The 21,115-nt window shown below is 41.3% G+C and overlaps 2 protein-coding genes across 10 annotated transcripts in view; one reads left to right on the forward strand and one right to left on the reverse strand.

Annotated features, from left to right (window-relative positions):
• GREB1L (GREB1 like retinoic acid receptor coactivator) overlaps window positions 1-11,570 on the forward strand; it is a 132,335-nt gene extending 120,765 nt beyond the window's left edge. For 5 of the 8 annotated variants that reach the window (XM_066329737.1, XM_066329790.1, XM_066329771.1 and 2 more), the window contains 8 exons: window positions 287-448; window positions 745-952; window positions 1,636-1,801; window positions 2,455-2,682; window positions 3,987-4,128; window positions 5,231-5,431; window positions 7,167-7,305; window positions 8,844-11,570. In XM_066329737.1, coding sequence (XP_066185834.1) covers window positions 287-448; window positions 745-952; window positions 1,636-1,801; window positions 2,455-2,682; window positions 3,987-4,128; window positions 5,231-5,431; window positions 7,167-7,305; window positions 8,844-9,007 — 1,410 coding nt within the window. In that variant the 3' untranslated portion in view covers window positions 9,008-11,570. The remainder of the gene's footprint in view (window positions 1-286; window positions 449-744; window positions 953-1,635; window positions 1,802-2,454; window positions 2,683-3,986; window positions 4,129-5,230; window positions 5,432-7,166; window positions 7,306-8,843) is intronic. The other 3 variants (XM_066329764.1, XM_066329798.1, XM_066329781.1) reach the window with 1 other exon arrangement.
• A 527-nt stretch (window positions 11,571-12,097) lies between these two features.
• The window catches only part of ESCO1 (establishment of sister chromatid cohesion N-acetyltransferase 1), a 33,247-nt gene continuing 24,229 nt past the window's right edge, over window positions 12,098-21,115 (reverse strand). Inside the window, exons 9-12 of one of the 2 annotated variants that reach the window (XM_066329678.1) lie at window positions 19,146-19,235; window positions 16,506-16,649; window positions 15,461-15,648; window positions 12,098-13,065 (exon numbers count right to left, since the gene is read on the reverse strand). In XM_066329678.1, coding sequence (XP_066185775.1) covers window positions 12,918-13,065; window positions 15,461-15,648; window positions 16,506-16,649; window positions 19,146-19,235 — 570 coding nt within the window. In that variant the 3' untranslated portion in view covers window positions 12,098-12,917. Of the gene's footprint in view, window positions 13,066-15,460; window positions 15,649-16,505; window positions 16,650-19,143; window positions 19,236-19,826; window positions 19,950-21,115 lie in introns of those variants that run through there. The other variant, XM_066329686.1, reaches the window with a different exon arrangement.

A 21,115-nucleotide genomic window follows, 5' to 3' on the forward strand; every position in this document is an offset into this window, starting at 1 on the left:
GATTTGACTTCTCTTTGTAGATATTGATAAATAATGCCTAGCTGAAATGGACTTCAGAAGAGTCCAGTTTGGCCAAAGACCATTAGTAGTACAGGAAGCTGATTCCTTTAATAGCAAGGCCTAAATAATGTGCCTTTTTGTGAGGAAAATAATTACCAAAAGAGAGTGGTTGAGATGTTCTTCTCTGATGGCTTCCAGTACTGTGAGTGTAAGAGCTCCTCCTCCTTACATACTTACATTGTGTTACCTGCTTGGAAATCTCTTTTTGTTGTTTGTTTGTATTCAGGTGTCTGACTCCACTCTGCATGCATTCACATTTTCATCCTCGATGCTGGGAGAAGAGGTTCAGCTGCATTTTATAATCCCCAAGTCCAAAGAGAGCCATTTTGTCTTCAGCAAACAGGGAAAACATCTTGAAAGCATGCGACTCCCACTTGTTTCTGACAAGGTGAGTGTGCTGCTCTTACCCATCTGCTGCATGCAGTCAGCTTGACATACATATGCAAATTAAAGGGGAGAGGTTTTTCTGTTGTCTTTTTGCTTTTAAGTCCTTTGTGTAAATCTTCTCCTTAGAATGGGTTTTTTGAGGGCAGACACCCTTTTTTTCCGTTCCTAGTCTCCAGTTTGTATGTGTTGAAATAATCAGTGATCTTAAAATCTGGTATATAAAATAAACAAATAGAAGTCTCTATCAGGAATAAGCTGGTTTTTTACCTAATGTTACCAAAATATCTTGTGTTCCAGCAGAATTTGAATGCAGTCAAGAGCCCTATCTTCACCCCATCAAGTGGACGTCATGAACATGGACTCTTGAACCTCTACCATGCCATGGAAGGCATCAGCCACCTGCACCTCCTGGTAGTCAAGGAGTATGAAATGCCACTTTACCGAAAATACTGGCCCAACCACATCATGCTTGTCCTGCCAGGCATGTTCAACAACGCTGGAGTAGGTAAGAGACACCATCAATGCATTGCTGTGAAGTTATCAAAATCTATGTTGGACAATGTGGATCATGCTGTTGCAGGAAACATTGCAGCAGATCTTCACATACCTGCTGTGATAATAGCTGTGATGTCTGGGCAAAAACGTGGAAGAACTGCTGTCAGGGACATGGAATATATGTTTGCATGGATCACTGCCTTCTCAGCTTAAAGTTTTATGGGCCATATTCACTCATTTTACTCAACCCGGCTGTGTAAATGTTCATTCTAGATGTTTTACACATATTCAGATTGCAATGTTTTAGTTAGCAGAAGGTAAATATTAACTGCAGCTGAACACTAGGGGCTTGAACTTTGGAATTTGTTTTCATGGATGCTGAGTTTATTCTGCAAGAGGTTTTAAGTAGCTTCAGTTTTATAATCTTAGCCCCTTCTTGGTTCAAGTTACTCCATTAATGTCCACAAAATTATGTTCTGCAGAGTGTCTTAAAGCGTCCAGTCTTCTTGGAATCTGCCTTTTAGATTTAATCACGCTGAAAAAGGGACATACAGATCTGTTTTTAAACTAAAGTGTTATGAGCACTAAGTTCAAAAAGGGTAATCACTGCAGATATTCATGTTACCTTTCTCCGGAAAGAGTGATAAAGTCTAATAAAGGTGTCTGTACATCTTCTTTATGGTATTTCCTCAGGTGCTGCCAGGTTTCTCATTAAGGAACTTTCCTACCACAACCTAGAACTGGAACGAAACCGCTTGGAGGAGCTGGGGGTGAAGCGCCAGTGTGTGTGGCCTTTCATCGTGGTCATGGATGACTCCTGCGTCCTGTGGAACATGCACAGCCTCCATGAGCAGTCCAGGTTGGTACCCACCCACTCTGGGTCCTTGCACTGATCAGCACTGACAGCAGCACATCTGTGACCAAGGATCATCTCCGACATCTGGCAGAGTGCTCAGAGCACTAGGAAGAGTGGTATGTTGGTTTTGTTGACCACCGACATTCAGCCACCTTCTGCTGAACACTTCCACATGACTGTGCCCTTACATCTGTGTCAGTACCACCTGCTTGTGTTTGTTCTTTGCCTAGAGCCACTCTTGTTTCTAGCGAAACAAGAGTGATTTTTCAATGTGTTACTTTGTTTTGATTCAGTTTACGTTTCTCAGAGCAAACAGTTTATTTGGGGATCTTAGAAGGCATTAAGCTCTTGACCTTCTCAGTGCTTACACTGTCCAGTACAGAGAAAATTGCATTCCAAAAATTATGTGTAAGGTGACTTTTTTCCCCGTCCTAAATTGCTGAAAGGGTAATTTTGTGAATGGCTGCATTGATGAGGTAAAGTTGCCTGTTGCTGAAAAAAATCTTCATTTATGTATATATTCTTACAGCATCTGGAGTGAACATCCTTAGTTGTCAATGGAAATTTTTTATACACACGTATGTATATATATGCAATGTATGTATTATAAAAATAATAAAATATGTTTATATGTTGTGTGTGACCATGTTTTGCAGCCAGTCCCTGGAACCTGGGAGTTTCAGCAAGAATGTGTCTCTGAAAAGCGTCCTCCAACACATTGAAGCCACCCCCAAAATTGTTCATTATGCAATACTGGGTGTTCAGAAATGGAACAGCAAGCTGAACACCAGGAAATCAAAGGCTCCATTCTCCAGGTGCCACGTGCGTGATTTTATACTGCTCAACATAGACCTGACCCAGAATGTGCAATATGATCTAAACAGGTAGGCAGTACATATATATCTGTGGAAAAATAGCATATTGACTTGATAAGAACCTTGTCACAATGTTTCTGAATGCGTTGAGATAAACAGAAAGATCCTGCCTTAGGTAATGAGTGCACGATCACAAAAATGAAACACAGTGTGAAATACATTTCATCTGAATGAGCAAGGCATCAAAAAACCCCTGCCATAAGCCAAGAAAACCTGGGGAAGATAGATCAAGGGCAGGGAAGGGCTTCAGAGGATTGAAAAAATGAGGAAAGAAGAAACTTCAGGAGAAAAGGTAATCGAGACACCAAAAGTACAAGAAAAAGTACAAAATGGCATCAGTTACAGGAAGAATGGGGAGCTTCCAGAATGCCTAGGAGGAGGCATTCTATCCTTCAGAGATAGCTGTCCTCCCTGTTGCCACTTGAGTTTACAGGAAAACCAGATGAAAAAATTACTTTCTACTGTTTCCTTCCATTCCTCCCCTCCTCCTCCCCCAACTTCATCCTAAAGCATTTGCAATAAAGCACCCCTATCATGGCCCTTTATTGCTAGCTCTCAGCCCAGATTGAAGAAATACCCAATTCTTCCTCTTCTCAGACAAGTGAGTTCCAAATAAACCCTGTCTCTGCTGGCCATAAATGGCCCTGGAGCTTCTCGCCTTCGGCTCCTGCTGCTGACTTCAGGAGCTCTTGATTTCACATTCTGTGTCAGGTTGAATCATGAGGTGGGAGTCAGCCCACAGATGTGAACAATGACATCATGGATAGTGTAGGACTAAGGTTACTTCCCAGCAGCTTTTTCTCTCATAGCCAAGTATTTGTTAAGCCATACTTTACCCCTCATTGCAGTTTATGAGAAATACGTCATATGGAACTGGCTTGTTCAGAAATGGAGGTTGGTCACTGCAGAGCTTCTGTCAAGTCCAAAATATATAATACAAAAACCACAAACAAACAAACAAACACACACACAAAATAAAAGTAAAGGGGTAAAGGATGGGGAGGAAACGATTGATGCCAGTATGTGATGAGCATGAGAGCACAAGCCAGGTCTGGTGTGGGGAAGAAGCACACAGGTACACTGAAAAGTGAAGACTAATTTGGGTTGAGTGTGACCAGCAGCTGCTTTCCTCGACCAGGAGCACATTGGAGGAATGAGTCTTCAGAGCTCTGCAGAAACTTCATAATGGTGCCATCAGATGATCTCCAGAAATCTCTGCTGAGGCCGTATTGGTGCATTTCAGCAGGGGATGTGTGAATGCTCATGCACAGCAGCCACACAGCTGGTTTAGTGATCTTGTGTTTAATGTCCAGGTATTTCTGTGAAGACGTGGATTTTAACCTGCGGACCAACAGCAGTGGCCTCCTCATCTGCCGCTTCAACAACTTCAGTGTCATGAAGAAACATATTCAGGTTGGAGGACAAAAGGACTTTGTTGTTAAGCCAAAAATCATGGTAAGTCTGGAATTATGCTCTATTGTACTTAAGGGGTAAAATCAGGACCTGTTTTCCCAAGAAATAATGAATTCTCTAGTTCTTTTGATACATTTCAGGCTTATTTGACACCTGACATATGTGGCTTAATCCATGGTAGGGTTGCCACATCAAAAATAGAAAACAAGAAACATTTTGCTATTTATAAATTACTAAAAACATCCTCCTAATCTATTAGAAGATGTACTGAGATTGGGAAGAGTTTAGTCTAGCTTTTCAGTGGTATCTCTGATGGAGGAAGAATTTGCAGACTCTGATCCAAGGCAGGCAAGTTGTACCAGAATCAGTTTTAAAGATGTTAGCACAGCCACAAGTTTCTGCTGTTAGCTGATTTGGGATGACTTTCAGTCCTTGCACTTCCTAACATGAAGCGGTCTGAGGAAAGGCTCTGAAAACTGCAATCATCTGAAATCCCCCAGGAAATCAAAATAACAAATATTTTATACAGGGTATGTTACAGCTGTGCCAGCTTTAAATGGAGGTGTATTTCAAAGGATTGCCTTTAATCTAGGAATCTTACCGTTTGTGTTCCTGGTGGTTTTGAGCACATCTCACACCCTCTCCCTTAAAAAAAAACCACTTCCCATACTTCACAATTTAACTGACTAAACTCTGGGTTTGAGTATTTTTGAAGATCATTTTCTGATTTTCCTTTTCTTGTGGTTGCAGTGGAATCTGTAGTGATGGACTGGACTATGAGAAAACTGCATAGAAAACATTTTTTATGGATGAGTCCACACAAGGAGTATGTAATTTCCTATAATGCCCAGGAGTAAGGCAGGATGAAGGCCACTGTGACAGTTTGAACTCCCTATTTTATTTATGTCTTATCTTTAGGCAAGCAGCTATCTACAGAAGTATGTAGTAAGCACAGAGCAAGCAGTTAATTTATTTCTGTGCTTTGGTGCAATGTGAAAATCAAACAGGGAGTTTTGATCGTTTTGTTCCTCTTCCCTCTCTTCCTGCTCTGTCATGGCAATCCCTTCCCCAGGTAGAGGAACTCCAGCAGAGCAAACACACAGAGTAGGTGAGTTAAAAGGGGCTCCCCTTGGTTTCACTGCAGGTCTCAGACAGTGTGGCACCAATAATGCCTCTTCAGTACGTCTGCGCCCCTGACAGCGAGCACACACTGTTGGCAGCTCCGTCTCAGTTCCTCCTGGAGAAATTCCTTCAACATGCAACCTACAAACTCTTCCCCAAGGCCATTCATAACTTCAAGAACCCCGTATTGGCCATTGACTGCTACCTGAACATCGGGCTTGAGGTACAAAAGATTTGCAGGGATGATGGGGACAAGGAAATGCAAACCTTCAATATCTCTGTTGTGTTGAAATGCCCTTGTTCAGCATCAAGGGTAACATTTGAAGACTTTGGTCCCAAACAGATTCTGCTGCTGGAAGTAAAGGGCCAATCCACTGGAGGAGCTGGCGGTGAAGTCTTCAGCTGGCTGGTGTGGGTAGAGACCAGAGGTCTGTGATGGATTCTTGTGACTGCTGGACCGGGGCAGGTCCTGCCCTTGGGTCACAACAATCCCAGGAAGTGCTACAGGCTTGGGGAAGAGTGGCTGGGAAGCTGCACAAAGGAAGGGGTCCTGGGGGGTGCTGGTCAACACTCAGCTGAACATGAGCCAGGGTGTGCCCAGGTAGCCAAGAAAGCCATTGGTATCCTGGCCTGGATCAGCAATTGTGAGGCTAGCAGGACTAGGGAGGGGATCATTCCCTTGTACTCGGCACTGGGGAGGCCACACCTCAAATCCTGTATTCAGGTTTGGGGCCCTGAATTCAGGAAGGACATTGGGGTGCTGCAGCATATCCAGAAAAGGGCAGTGGAGCTGGTAAAGGATCTGGAGCACAAGTCTGATGAGAAAGAGCTGGGGATGCTGGGGTTGTTTAGCCTGGAGAAAAGGAGGCTTAGGAGAGACTTCTCTTTCTACAACCACCTGAAAGGAGGCTGTAGCCAGGTGGGAGTCAGCCTCTTCTGCCAGGTTGCTAATGATGGGACAATGGGAAACAACCTCAAGTTGTGCCAGGGGATGTTTAGATTAGATATTGGGAAAAATTTCTCCATGGAAAGGTTTGTCAAGCACTGGAACAGGCTGCCCAGAATAGTGGTGGGGTCACCATTCCAGGAAGTAATTAAAAGATATGTAGATGTGGTGCTTGGCAACATGGTTTAGGGGTAAACTTGGTAGTGCTGGGTTAACAGTTGGAGTCAGTGATTTTGGATCTCACTGATCCATTTGAACAGTGGGATCTTGATGAGTGTAACCTAAACAATTCCATTATTTGCAAAGGAATTGGGCATGTGTGTCTGAAATAATATTTCATACAAAACAAAAACCTGAAAGTGATGCCATTCTTGACAAAACCTCATATTCATCCTTTGATGCTTCTTTTTGTGCACCTGGGTTTCAAGCAAATTAGATTTTTGAAAATATGCTCTAGATGTCTGTAGGTGGGGAGAATAGAATTTTTGAGCCCAAGGGTCAGTTTGATCTTGGTCTGGAGAAGGGTCAGTGTCTAACAAGGGTGTTTTCAGACAACTTTTATGGAGGTCAGTGGTAAGATAGAGAACACCCTTTGATATATGACAGCCATCACAGCACTGAGACACCAGAGTGCTGGGAACCACAAGCATAAGCATTGCCCCTACTTATGGAATTGCTTATTTTGTTTGACAAATGTATCCTTATTAGAGTAACCTATATAATCTATAGAGGCATTATAAGCAGGTAATTAATAGAGGGAAAAAAAAAACCAAACTGAATTACAGAGAGCCCCGAAATAATGTGTTGCAGACTTGGTGAGCAAATCTGCATCCAGAGGTTTGTTCTGTGTGTTGCTTTGGGAAAGTTTGCTCAGTGCTGCAATCTTACTGAATTGGATTTTTATCAGAGCACCAGCTGACTTGCCTGTTATCACTAATTGTGTTCCATTCCATAAAAGTCATCCTTTGCCATTTCTGAGACAGAAAGCATTTCTTTCCCCCTTGTGTTCCAGGTGGCCATATGCTACGTCAGCTCTCGCCCACACTCAGTCAATGTCAACTGTGAAGGGGTGTTCTTCAGTGGACTTCTGCTCTATCTCTGCGACTCCTTTGTCGGTGCAGACCTCCTTAAGCGGTTCAGGTTTCTCAAAGGTAACCTCACCTCTCTGCTGGGCATCCTGGGTGCCTCTTGCCAATAATAGCATGGAGGAAAAGGGAAAGGCAGAGGAATAAACAGCTGGATTAAACAGGTCCATTATTTTCACAGTTTGTTTTGGCACTGTTTTCAAAAGAATTAGATGGAGTGGTTTTTGAGGGGTGTATCAACCCTCTGTTCCTGTTAGCAGATAATTGAACCTTAGGTAAGCATTGATAAATTACATCAATTAAGTTATTTTTTATGTGACATCAGCAAGGACTCTGGAAATCAGGCATTGAATTGTGCAGTCAGCAAGTTGAGAGTTGTGAGCATAGATATTACTGATGAGGACAGGAAACTCTGCTCTGGCAATCAGTCTATAACGGCAAATAAATCTTCAGTTCTGTAAATAAGGACAGCTCTTAGCTGGAGGATGATTTGGTCTGCCCCACCAGAACTTGATAAACCTCATAAAAATCTTTTTGTCTTTATGTTCTCAATTAGCAAATTGCCAGAGGAATTCAGTGATGAGTGTGTTGCAGAGCTCCAGTGCAGCTGTGGTGGCACAGCTGAGCCATTTCCCTCTCGTGCTGACTGAGGATGCTGCATGTGCAGGGGGACCATAGGGATGACCCTTAGCCGGTTCCAAGAACCACATTTTGAAGTTTGCTCGTGTGCCCTCTTGGGCCCTGCAGGGAGAGAGAGAGGGGGAAGGCACAAAGATGCTGCAGATGGTGCTGCCCACCACCAGGTCCCCAGGGCTGATGCAGCCAGAGAGGGCAGTTTGTTGTTCCTTGGGCAAGGGGTGGCTTCTTCCCAAAAAAACAGGCAGTGGGTGGAAGGAAGGGCCTTTCCCTGCTTCAGTCCAGCAGAGGAGGGATCTGAACCAAAACTTCCCATGTGCCAGGTGCATGGGCTGGAGCACAGAACACAGAAAGTCCTGAAGGTGTCCAGTTCTCCTGCTTATTAAATGACCATGTGTAATCATGTGACCAGGTGGAACAAAGTTTGTAAATTTATTAAGTCACAGAAGACTTAATTACAGACTCTTAGATTGCTTTACCAAGGGTAGCTCTCATACTTAAGGAAGTCAGAGGATTTTCTTAAGTCAGTTTTGGAACTGGTTTGGCTTAGAATTTCATCATTGAGCATCTACAAACCCAAATGTCCCATGAAATAAACAAACAAAAAAGTAGGCTTTATTATTTGGGCCTAATTAGCAATCAGATTTTAAAGATCCAGTTAATGTTCTCTCTGCTGCATATTAACACTGGCTGACTGTCAGGCAGTGACATCCTGTGATTCAGAGCACGCCCCACACCCCATGCTTGCTTCTCTGTGTCTGTGCCTTCCTGCAAATGGACACCTTCATTTCTGTGCTGGGGCTCAAAGGGCTGATCTGAGCCTGGACTGGACAGTTGGTGATAGACCCTTCTAACACAACTTTTTTTCCTCCCTACAGCAGAGATTTCTTTAAAATATCCTAGTTAAATCAGTGAAGGAGGTGAGTTGTATTTGTACCCTGGGAATCTAACAGGCTTTTCAATTGAAGGTGCCACCCTGTGTGTCATATGTCAAGACAGAAGCTCGCTACGGCAGACAATAGTCCGGCTGGAGTTGGAGGATGAGTGGCAGTTCCGACTTCGGGATGAGTTTCAAACTGCAAACAGCAGTGATGATGAACCACTCTACTTCCTTACGGGACGCCACATATAAGCTTCGCTGAGACACCGCCGACGAAGAAAAAATAACTTTTTTTTTTTTTTTAAAAAGTACAATCACTGTGGAGCAAAGTGCAACCAATATTTATCTAGACTTCTCTAAAGGATTCCCTGCATTCTGAAGTAGCTTTATTCTTTGGGATAAAATTACCACATCAGTTACGATTTATAGGATCCTGGATTCCAGTTATTTTCACATCATTCACAACCACCGACACTAATCAACCGTCCTCTGGAAAGAGGATGTTGTTTTCCAAAGAAGAATCCTTTTTATACTCAGCTGAGTTAGGGGAAGCAGCTGCTCTCCTCTTGAAGCTGTAAGCTTGAATGTGTTACATGAAATGCACCCTAGCATGTGGAATTTATTGAAGATAAGGTGGAGGAGAGCCCACCGTGTCTCTTCAGCTCTGTGCTGTGGTACAGGAATACTCAGGGGTTTGAAACTACAATATAAAATAGATATTTGTATGACAAGGAATAGTCTTGTTCTCTGTGCAGTGTTAGTTTAAAATTTGTAATTGTGTATGTATTGAAACTGTCTTTGGCAAAATTTCCACAGGTGTTCAAAGTTTACTACTTAAACCTGAACAAATGGGCAACCGCATGGCAGGCACTGTGCACCCTTAGCAATGGTATTTTGCCCCAGTAGGCACCCCCTCCTCAGCTCCAGGGCCCGAAGCAAAAGGCTTCTCAGAGCTGCTCTCTCTTCAGTCAGAGGCCAGAGTAGCTTCCCTCAGTTTCTCACTCTCCTCAGCGCTTTGGAAACTTGCGGTCCATCCTCCTTTGCGTATGGAAATTTATCCTCCTGTCCGTCTGGTGCCTTTGTCGTGGACTGTGCAACTCATTCTCCATTTCCTTTACACCCAACTCCAGTTGGCTGCAGAACTGAGATCAGCTCTGAGGTGTACCGGTCCCTATATGAAGCAACACAACAAGAAATGTGCAGGAAAGTAGCAGTGCCTGAGCTGGACCCAAGAGAAACAAGGTGTTCTACAGTAGCTCCAGGGGGAGCAGGGGAGAAATCCCAGGGAGCTAGGACTGCTCAGGAGGGACTCTCCAGAAGCAGAGATGTGTGAACACAGCACCTGACACCGCCATCCATCCGTGTACCTCTGTAAATACTGGCTCTGCAGCAGTGGCACAGGGCTCCATTTCCAGCCACAATACTGATCCTTGGGAAGGTGTTCCGGAATTAACTCGGTGCCGTAGCATTTGGCTGTCAGGGGTGAATGTAGCAGTGCTCTGTTCCCCTCACCCTCAGCAGGTTGTTGCCTCACTGGGGTTTACACACGCATAGCCCCCAACAATGATCTTTTTGCAAATCCCGACCCCCATTATCAATAAGAGAAATGCAGAGTGTTTTTAAAGGCTATTCAGGAATCAGAGTTTACTCCCCAAAAAGCAATGAAATCAATCCATCTTTATACCCAAGCTGCAGTCAGAAGGACCTGCCAAAGCTGCATTTTTTTAAGGCATAGTGTTAATGAAGCAACTTTATCTTGTGGAGATGTTTACAGATGAATCAACATAATATATTTGACAGAGGCCAAAGGAAAATGGATTGCATATGTCTGTTTTGATGTAGCATTATTTCCGATGCGGTAAGTTTAGCAAATTTCTCATGAACAATGCCTTTCAGCAAATTTCTTTTTTGTTTTTCTTCAGATAGAACCTGCCTTACCTATTTTAACACTGGGAAGAAGTAGGGATATAAAAGATGATTCTTGAAGCGTTTGCTACATGCCTGAATGTATTCCAGTAGCTCTGATTTTGCCAGAGGGCTTAAGGCCAGCCCCCAGTCTTAGCACGGTGTAGAGAAGTGTCAGGTATTACATGTTCAAAAATGGTTTCCTTTTTTGTTCGTGTATTTGATGTTTGCACTAAATCTTAATATTCCAGGTGCTGAGACTACTAGGAGGAGTTAGCCCACTGGTAGAGCAGAGCAAAATCATCCTGAAGGCTGAGAGTGCTTTTAGAAAATCAGTGTATTTGTCTACCCTTACCAGCTAATAGTAAACCCATTTCCTTAGTGCTGCCCCCTATGGAAGCAAGGAGTTTTGGTAACACTCTGGCCAGAGTGCACTACACCAGCCCCAACAGCACAGGCCTGGCCCATGGAACACTTTGAACTGGCTGCCTGTGACTTCCTGGCAAGGAGAGCTTTGGTAGACAGGCACACAACTGCTATTCCATTTTGGTTTAAGCCTTGCCATTAAGGCCATTCTTATGAATGTATGAAAATCGGCCAGCATAATATTTTACCTGTAGATGTTCTTGTCTATTCGCAGGTTAAAACTGAATGTAAACTAAGATTTAAAGAATCATATGCAGATGCTTTTTGCTTAACTTATGTAATTGCTTTTTGTGACTTTTGGAAGAGGGTTAAAAACATTGCTTTCCTAGTGTAAAGTTTTCTTAACCAAAAACTTGGTGAATTTAGCTTCACTAGTCAGTCTACCTCATGTTATTGTTTATGAACTGAAACTGTCTGAAGTTGTGGCTATGGTATGTTTATAATGTGCTTTCATTAAATTTGAATATATTAAGTTACCATTTCAGACTGCCTTGCTTTCTGAGCCCCCCACAGAGGATCACTTCTAGAGTTCCTGAGCACCTGCACTACTTTTCTGACAAAGCTTTTTACAGGCTGCTCACAATCCCCTGGAAAATTACACCTGGCAGCTTGGAACCAAACAGCCTCTGCAGCCCAGAATTCACCACCATTTCTGCTACTCCAGCTTTAAGTACTCGAGCATTGTTTGGGATGTGATGCAAGGTCTTTGCTTTAGCTCTAGACCAAGGCTAAGGATAGCACACCATAAACAAGTACAACCTGACTGCACATAGGTTCCAAAAGTGAAACAAACCCTACCTATAACCTTAACTAAATTTCCCATCTGCCATTAAGGTTTTAAACTGTTGATTCAAGACAGAAAGTATGCCCCCTCCCCTTACTATAAACATTGTATCAGGATGATTTTGAGCCAGAGCTCCTGGGGGCACTGATCTTTTAGCATGTTGTTTTTCCCACCAAGGAAAGTATGAAATACACTAAAGATTCATTCACACTTGGTATTATCCAGAGTAACTTTAAAAAAGCTATCAAGTATTTTATTTTTAATGTATCTACATTATGTACAGATCAAGAAAGGCCACAGCAGTTTTTCAACATACAAACCCTTTGAAAGAGGAGAGATTTATGAAGGAGTGACAAGTATCAAAGTGAAGTCTACTAACAAAGGTATATACTCAGTACAATACTTGAAGAATGACGAGTTACACCAGTCCTTGGGCTTTTCATTCCACCTTTTACTCCAAAACTAATCTGGGGGAGAAGGGGACTGAGGCCACAAGAAGATTCCAGTGCTGCTGCCAGGGAGCAGCCCTGACATGGAGCAGGGTACAGGGGCACCCCACAAGGCACCGTACAGCCTGTGAGGGTTGTTGCCCACAGTGACTGCACTGTAACACTTCCTGCCTCCTTGGAGCTGTGTCAGGCGAGTGCTGGCAGTGGGGGCTGGGGCAGGAGCCCAGCGCTCCAGTACTGGGAAGCACTGGTATATCACCTCAGTAAGAACTTCAGCATGTACTTGTCGGCCAGACTAGAGTCTTTGCATTAGTTTACAGTCCACTATGAACAATTTTCTGCTGCATGTAAACATGACTAACTAGATAAAATACAATCAAACTTTTGCAAAAGTTAATAAAATATCTTTCTTTTAAAAAAACAAAGTTAGCCTATTACTGCATTGTTTACAATTTTTAATAAAATAGTACAACCGTTTGGTTGTTACCAGTCCTGAGTTCACTGTAATAAAAATGGCCCTGGCTTCTGCTGAAGGTCTGTACCTACTCTATGCAGTTGGGCAGAAGTCTCCAATAAAAATGGAATTCCTGCAGAGCAGTTAAGTCTGGTGCTGTCCATTGAGGAAGTTGTATACCAGGAACTGGCCAGTGCCACAGTACTGTGTTGCAAAGAGCTTTCCATCGGGAGTGGGGTCAGAGAAAGCGATTTCCTCCTTGCTTAAGTATGAGCCATATATGAAGTTGCTCCTGTTTAAAAGAGGGGAAAAGGGAAAAAAAAAAGAAGATAATTACCCTTAGGGAATAATGAAAAATATTTATGCTGTTAGGCCACAAACCATTAATTAAGTGGCACAGATACTCAGCAGGAAGAAGTTCTGTTAGGAGGAGATGGCTCTATTCATGGGATTTATGTCCTCCTTCCAAAGAGCAAGGAGGATCACTTGCTCTGGGAGGGGTTTTGTAAGGGTCTGCTGTTTTAGAAGGAAAGTTTGCACAGAACAATTGCATCAAGACTTCAAATTCACAGTTAAAAATAAAAAGTTTGAATTAATTCCAAATATTTTTTAATAGAAAAGAGACTGCTAGGGCTGTGACTACAATCAGCAGGAATGAAAACAAGCTACAAAACAAGTTGGGGTGCTTATGGAGGGGCCTCAAGGGGACCAATCTCAAGGCACAACTCCTAAATACACATTCACTAATAAACTATACTGAAAGAAAACAATCTATTTGCTTAACTTGTTCATGAAGACTATTTCCTGTATGTTTTAGTCTTGAAGGAAGAGTGAGAATCAAGGGATACCATTCTACTTCTCTGGCTGGCTATGTGAGCAATTTTGGAAAACTGAATTCAGGCTTTAAGACCCTGACTGGGGGAAGGAGGAGGTAACATTTATCCTTAGAAACAGAAAAAAAAATCCTCTTAAGCCTCTTTTTTTAGTTTCTATAAAATAATCATAAATGTACTTGAAGAGCAAGCATGAGTTTCACTCATACATGGACATCGCCGTTAAATACTGAGGAAGAAATAATAGGAAGAAAATCCTTTTTAATTACTACCAGCTTTAATCTCTTCTCTTTCATGTGTTCAGGAAGATGATTTTGCAAGGTTCTTTAGACTGACTGGATTTCTGTGACTCCAAGGTATACTGTGAAAGCCTAAATGAACTGTGGCAGACAGTCTCAAAATGGACCTCAGTCTGTTACAATGCTTCAACATTTTGAAGTCAGGATCTAGCTGGTTTCCAAAATCATTCTGTTCCAACTATCTTCTGCTATGGAAAATGTTCAGGTTGAAGTTTCACTGGCAGTTGAGCATATCTAACTGCTTACTGCCATCTCAAAGTAAGTGTCACACCTTTCCTTTACCTTCTGCAACTTCCTGGGCTCCCCCATCCACACCAGCTCTAGAGCTCATTGGACCTTTCTACAAACCAATGGAGCACCAGAATAACGCAAAACTCTTTAGTGAACACAGCAATGAGCTACTGGGAGGCCAAGCAAGCACCAGAGCACACCAAAGGGGAGGTGCAGTGCACAGTTAAGTGGAAATCTGAGGCCTCACTAGCTGTAACAAACAGTCAAAATTGATTCTGAAGATCCTTTAGGGCAGGTAGTTGAGGAAGCAACTCCAGCATCACTTTGGCAGAGAAATCTTTCCTTTAAAAACAGTTCCCAGGAAGCTACAGAACACACTATTAAAAATCTGCCAAAAACATAAGTAGATCATGAAGTTAGTATGCTTATCTGAACACAGATTTGCTGTCAGTAGGTCAGCCAAAACATGACCTTCATCATGACTTGCTCCACCAACTGAGCAAGATGAACTGCGCAGGGCAGAACAGCTTTGCTGAGCTCTCGAAATACCCATGAGGGTGAGGACTGGCCGAGGCAGCAGTGCCTGTTCTAGAAACTCCAAGAAGATGAGGGAAGCACAAACCTGATAGCCCCAGCAGTCCTTAGATTTGAGCAGTTTTTGCCATTACTCAGAACTGACATTTAAACTTCTTGGAAAGAAACCTAAGGTTTGGAGATTCAACATTTTTAACATTTATCTAGACAATAGCACAGACGTTTGAGTCCTTTTTATGGATGTAGCACTTAGCATTCAGCTGGAATATACTCACCATTGGCTACTAAAGCTCCATGGAAATCGAAAATGTAAGGCCAAAAATATTCATAAGGAACCTGAGTATATATAAAACCAAAACAACAGCTGGAAACCACCAGACTATACCATATAGTTTCATGCACTGGGTCTCTATTGCCTCCTTCTTTGTACCTTTAAGGAATGGACAATCAGCCAATGCCTGAGTCCCAATCCATCGGTAATCTCACACTTTGACCAAAGACAGTCCTCTGTCTTTAACTCATAATTACTGTGGAGGAATTTCCCCCGGGAGTCTGCCAGGGTGACTCACTACAATTGCACTCAAAGATTTCTGTGAAAGACAAACTATTGTAAAGTACTGACATTAGTTTCTGAGCTCCAGGTAATACTGCAACTGTCAGCTGTGCTCAAATCCATATCCTCAGCACCACCAGCAGGTTGGAAATACAAGCCTGAGACACACAAAGCCGTCAATGTCTTGCACTGAGTTCTGTCTAAACCAGGTGTGGCTGAGGGGTGGTTTTGTCTTACCTGAGACACTCAATCATCCGAGAAGCGATCTTCTTCCGGCGCATCATGCTGAACACCCAGATCCGGCTGATCCCGCAGATGGCAGGTTCTGGAGAGGTTGAACAGCACCATGCTTTCTGTCTCTCAAATATGACCTTCTCGTTTTCTGAACTGACTTCTGGAACCTTCTCTTCTATAACTCTGTAGCCCTGCAGATGATGGGAAAAACATTCATCACTTTATAAAAGCACCACTAATGACTGAAGAAGATAATTATTGTTTAATTTATTTCAGTTAAACATAGCTGGCTGCTAAAATACCTTACCAAAAGGACTGTATTTTCAGCCTCATTTAATTTCTCCTAACAGTTTCAAAAATCAAGCAGATGACAAAAGATTAAATTTTAAAAAAGCCCTCTAAAGTTTATCTCACTTAAAATAACAGCAACAAAGAATCAAATTCTTATTACCATCTCTATTTAAGTGTTTGCATCCATTTCCCTGGCTTTGGCTAGGATTGTTTTTGCTTGTTGTCTGATACTCCCAAGTATCAGACAGTACAAAACACTATGGGATTTGGAATGAACAGACAGATTATGTGACATCAGTGATTAGTATTGCAATGACTTCTTGTCATGCCTTCCAGTGCAGTTCTGACTTCTGCCTTTATTTCCTGTGGAGCTGTTTGACCCTGTGGTGATCCAACTCAATCATACAGAGGCATCATCCACTCTTCCATCCATGTTGGCTCAGACAGACCCCATCATCTAAAAGCTTGCTGCAGCTGAGGGGTGGAATTTTTCTTCTTTTGCTGTTACAGAGCTCTGGTTCTGTGATCTTGCTTAACAACAAGCATGTTCAACTCCCTACCCAGCAGAAATCCAAGTATGACACCATTCATGTGTCTCAGCTCAGTGTCAACCACACAAAACTGAATAACTACATTTCAGAATGGCCCAATCACCCTGTTCCTCTGTGGAACAGGCATACACAGAATACTAATTTGCTGTGAAAAAACAGTTATTAAGCACTGACACAGATTATCTCTCTTCAATTTAATCACTTACCCACTGAATATGTTCTGCAATTAAGCAGCCAATGACTTTCTTGTCATTAGAAATAAAAAGAAGAGTTTTAGTTCTAGAGTAGCACATGAGAGGAGTTTGCTGAAATCCCAAGTCACTGTCTACCATTTCTCTGATTTCTTCAACCTGTCAAAATAATTTTAAATGCTGTGTAAGAAACATGTATAAATGCACATTTTTATAAATTTACATTAAAATCACAGATTTTTCAGAAATATATTAGGGCATCCAGAACACTGAAAGCTATTCCAGAAGTTAAGGATCAACCTAAGTAACCTGCAACACATCATCTGCATACATGTTCTTTAAATAGTAACAGTCAGGAAATATTAAGAGTAGAGACCCCTCAGTCAGCTTCCATTAAGTCCAAACTTCATTAGACAAAGGCTAATAGAGAGAATGAAGATAATTAAACTGTGAGCTCTAATATTTTAGAAGAAAATCAGACATACAAAGAAACTTCAAGCAGTTTAAGATTTTTTGCTATTTTTGAAGTCTTGAAAGAACCAATCCATTAAGGGTTTTGAGCAGATGACAGCAGGCACAGCGCCAAGACAAGTAGAAAATACAGGCATTTGTTTTAAAGGAGTAACTGTTGTCTCTTTCCTTCAGCTTTCTACTCTTCCACTGGGTTTTCAAAGAGCAATTTAAACTAAAAATAATATTTTGTTTAGTATTAGGAAGTTTAGAAGAAACAGATAAACTCCAGCATGAATGTAAATGAAAGCATATGCTTGAGCTGATTTTTTACTGAGGGATTCCTGAACCTGCATCTGGACATTGGAACAACCTCTATCATCCCTCGTCTCCTGTAAGACAAAAAATGTGCCCTCACCTATGGTGCATTAAATGGCATAAGCTTCTTGAATGCATGTTGTAGTTACAGTAGTAATGCAAAAGGAGGATTACTGATGCTGTGAGTATCACAGAATCACAGAACAGGTCAGGTTGGAAGGTATCACATCTGGTCCCAGCTCCAGCAGGGCCATCCCAGAGCACATGGCACAGGATTGCATCCAGACAGTTCCTGAATATCTCCAGTGAGGGAGACTCCACACCCTCTCTGGGCAATCTGTTCCAATGCACAGGCACTCGCACAGTAAAGAAAACCGTGTTAAAAATGCTTTAAAATAATTTTTAACAGGTATATTATGAGTTACTCTCTATTCTCACCTAACCTTCAGGTACTAATTATTTAATGACACGTTCAATTATCTGAAACATCAAGTAAAACTATTCTTTGAAATCAGGCATCCATGGTTATGACAGCTGTAAGATTCTATCAACTTCAGCTGAACAGAACTAGAGAACTCTTATCCTAAATGACTTAATTTGCTACAGTCTTCCTTCTTTTTCATCAGCCATTATATTTAAAAAAATGAATGTGCAACAAATGTACTAAAATTAAGATAATCCCACCAGAAAAAGAAAACTAAAAAAATAAACTTATCTGCATCAAATGTGAAAATTTGTAGTTTCTTTTTAATTCAGTAACTCGGACTAAAGGAACCCACTACAGCCACACCAGCGGCAAGAGCTGTCTTGGGCATCAATTCAGCCTCGAGAGGTCCCTTCCAACCTCAACCATTCTGTGACCCTGTGACAGGGACACTGGAAAAAGTCCCTATTAGCCTAACAGCAAATCCCCAGCTAAGCAGAGTCAGTGCCAGGCCACAATGAGAGTTTTAAGATGTATGAATACAGGCTAGCCAGCAGGACACTGAAATACCCAACTGCTCAAAGTCCCCATTAGTGTGCTGGGCCCAGTTTTAGAGCTTCAAGAAAGATACGAGTCATGCAACAAATGGAGATAAGCTAGAAAAGAGCATGACAATGAATGGAGCTCTAAAGGAGCTCCATTTAGGAGTATAAACTAAAAAAACCAGCACATCCAGTCAATCTCCTTAAGGTAAAAAAATTATTTTGTTCAGGCTGCTGAACAAACAATCTGCTGCAAGGAGGAAAAGAAAGATGTTTTCTATAGCTATGGCAATATGATTAGTACTAATGAGCTCAAATCGCAGTATGGAGAGTCTTTTTAAGACATTCAGAGAAAGTTTCCTAATGTTATGGTTAGCGAAGCACTGTAATACAGTCTGAAGAGGTCAGACAAACCTCTAATGGTAGAATTTTTTGCAAGTTGTCAAATGCACCATAACCAGAGCAAATCCTGCATTGGACATAGCAATGGACTAGATGACTTTGAGGTCACTTCCCACCTGATTCTGTTTTTATCAAAAAGTCACCTAGAGAATGATGCCATATTTGTGCTGTGTTATAAAGTTAATAAATTTCAGTTCATTTAAATGTAATGAGAAGTTTATATTACAGAAAATATCTATCAGACATTCTGCAAGGATATTTAAAAAACAAAACCAACGCCAAACTTTAAGCAGTCTTCCCAGCTGTGCCCAGGCTCTGCCTCTCTATGAAGAGAGTGAGCAGCAGTGCTTAACAATGAGGTATCTGATCTGTCTGTGGAAAAGGGAACAGAACCACTGCAGCTTTGAGCCAAATTTTAACTGTTCACATGTAAATGAAACAAACTTTTCTATGAACATTCTCATTAATTATATAGAAACACCAAAGCAAGCCATACAAGTCCAGTCCTTCTCACCATACCTTTTTAAGTGCATACTTTGGATCATCAGGAAGAACCATTATTATCTTTCCATCGGGATATTCAGCCAAGATTCTCTCCTTTTTCCAACCCTAAATAAAACAAACACTTATCTAAACCATATACAAGATGTACTTTTACAAACAGAAGTGGCAAATTATTGTTCTAGACACTGAATTTATGCAGATTTCACAGAATTTAGCAGTTGCTTTGCTAGAGAAGGAAACTTCAGCTAGCTTTTAAAAATGAGCACAACAGATAAAATATGATGTTATTTATACAGTAATTTATACAGTAACCTAACTATATCTAAAAATAATGTGAAAGTGTCTTACAATTTCCCAACTAGATTTTTTCCCCCAGAACTGCAGCGCAAACTCAATTTTAGAACAGAAGTAGCAAATTCAGCTCATGTAACTGATTTCCAAACCTACATAAATACTTATTTTTCTAAGTCCAGTGAATGAGAAAGCCCTAAGTTTTATTAGAAGAGTTCTTTTTAACATAGTTACCTCCACAAATACACACTCAGTTTCAAAAGTCTGGCATGCGAAAGACCTCCAGGAGGTTCTAAGTGAACTGACTGGCATGCAGTTGCCCAAAATGTAAGGAATAGTTTATTTTGTTACTGATCATAACTGTTAAAGCCACAAGAAGGATACTAGAAAAAAATTGATAACTACCTTCTAAGAATCTAATAGGGAAGGAGACTACGTTGTGTGTATCTGAAGTATAAACATACTCAAAAAAATAGAGGTAATTAACTCTTCTTCAGATCCACACTCGTGGTGAATAATGAGCAGTACCTGCATGGAAAAAAACAAAACAAAAAAGCCACTTAAATCTAGCAAGATGGGACTGGTAGATAATAGAACTCAAGTTGCTTTGATGGGACCTAAAAATACTGAATGCAGAAGTAACTCCAGCCACTAAAAAGGCTGATCTACAAGTCTTACTTCAAAGCAACTTTAAATAAAAAAGTCTTTGAAGAAACAATACTGATGGAGTGATTCTCATTGAAATCTGTACCTTCCCATAATGTTTGACTGAAGACCAAGCAATGGAATTTGGCACTGTACATGAATGCCATATATACTACCACAAAAAATGTTAAACTTCAGTGTTCTAATACTTGATCTGCACCTCATTTTATTCACACTGATTTTACTCCCTTACCCCAAGGAGGGCATGAAGAGCATAATTTTAGAAATGTATCTACTAGCTGCTAGCCTGAAATATTCAAGTATTAATTTAGCACCCAGCATGGCAATGGTTGCAACACAGACACCATTTTAACCCTGTCTGCTTTTCTTCTCAGTAGCAATTGAACAAATGAAGATCCTGCTTGAATATTATTATTAAATACATTATAGTCTGAACACAAAGGGCAATACACAGCAGTGTCATCATATTTAGGGGAGCAGGAAAGTGCAATTTGTGGGACTGTGACATGCTTTTTAAAAGGCATCAAAAATCAGGATTACTACTCTCCAACTTCAAACCTTAACCTCTCTCAAATTTTTTGTCTTTTTTTCTGCCTTTTGGCTACCCATTTGCTCTGCAAGAGCTTTTTACAGCCTATTTTAAATCACCACTCAGGATATAAATGCAATGTGTTTGATAATCCTGCCATTAAAGCATCCAGACTGCTGCAAGTCTAATGCAGAAAGTTCAACCCTAAATTTTAGGTTAAGGTATCCTGCTAATGTTATAGCCAAGTATTTCCGCAAAATGGAATCCAACAAAGAACAAAACACTTCTTAACATCACAGTATTTATGCCTTTAAGCAACAGTATATTAGCACAAGTCTAAAAATCTGTAAAAATGCAGTAATTTATTCCCAAATGTGTAGGACTCATTGTTTTCATTACTGACCACCTGTTCATCTTAAGTGATCTGTATACTATGGAGACTGATGATATTCAGAGGAGGGATAGTTTCTCAATTGAAGTGTTTTGGAATTCTGAAATG

The sequence above is a fragment of the Sylvia atricapilla genome, chromosome 1 (genome assembly GCF_009819655.1).
Source record: "Sylvia atricapilla isolate bSylAtr1 chromosome 1, bSylAtr1.pri, whole genome shotgun sequence".
NCBI lineage: Eukaryota > Metazoa > Chordata > Aves > Passeriformes > Sylviidae > Sylvia > Sylvia atricapilla.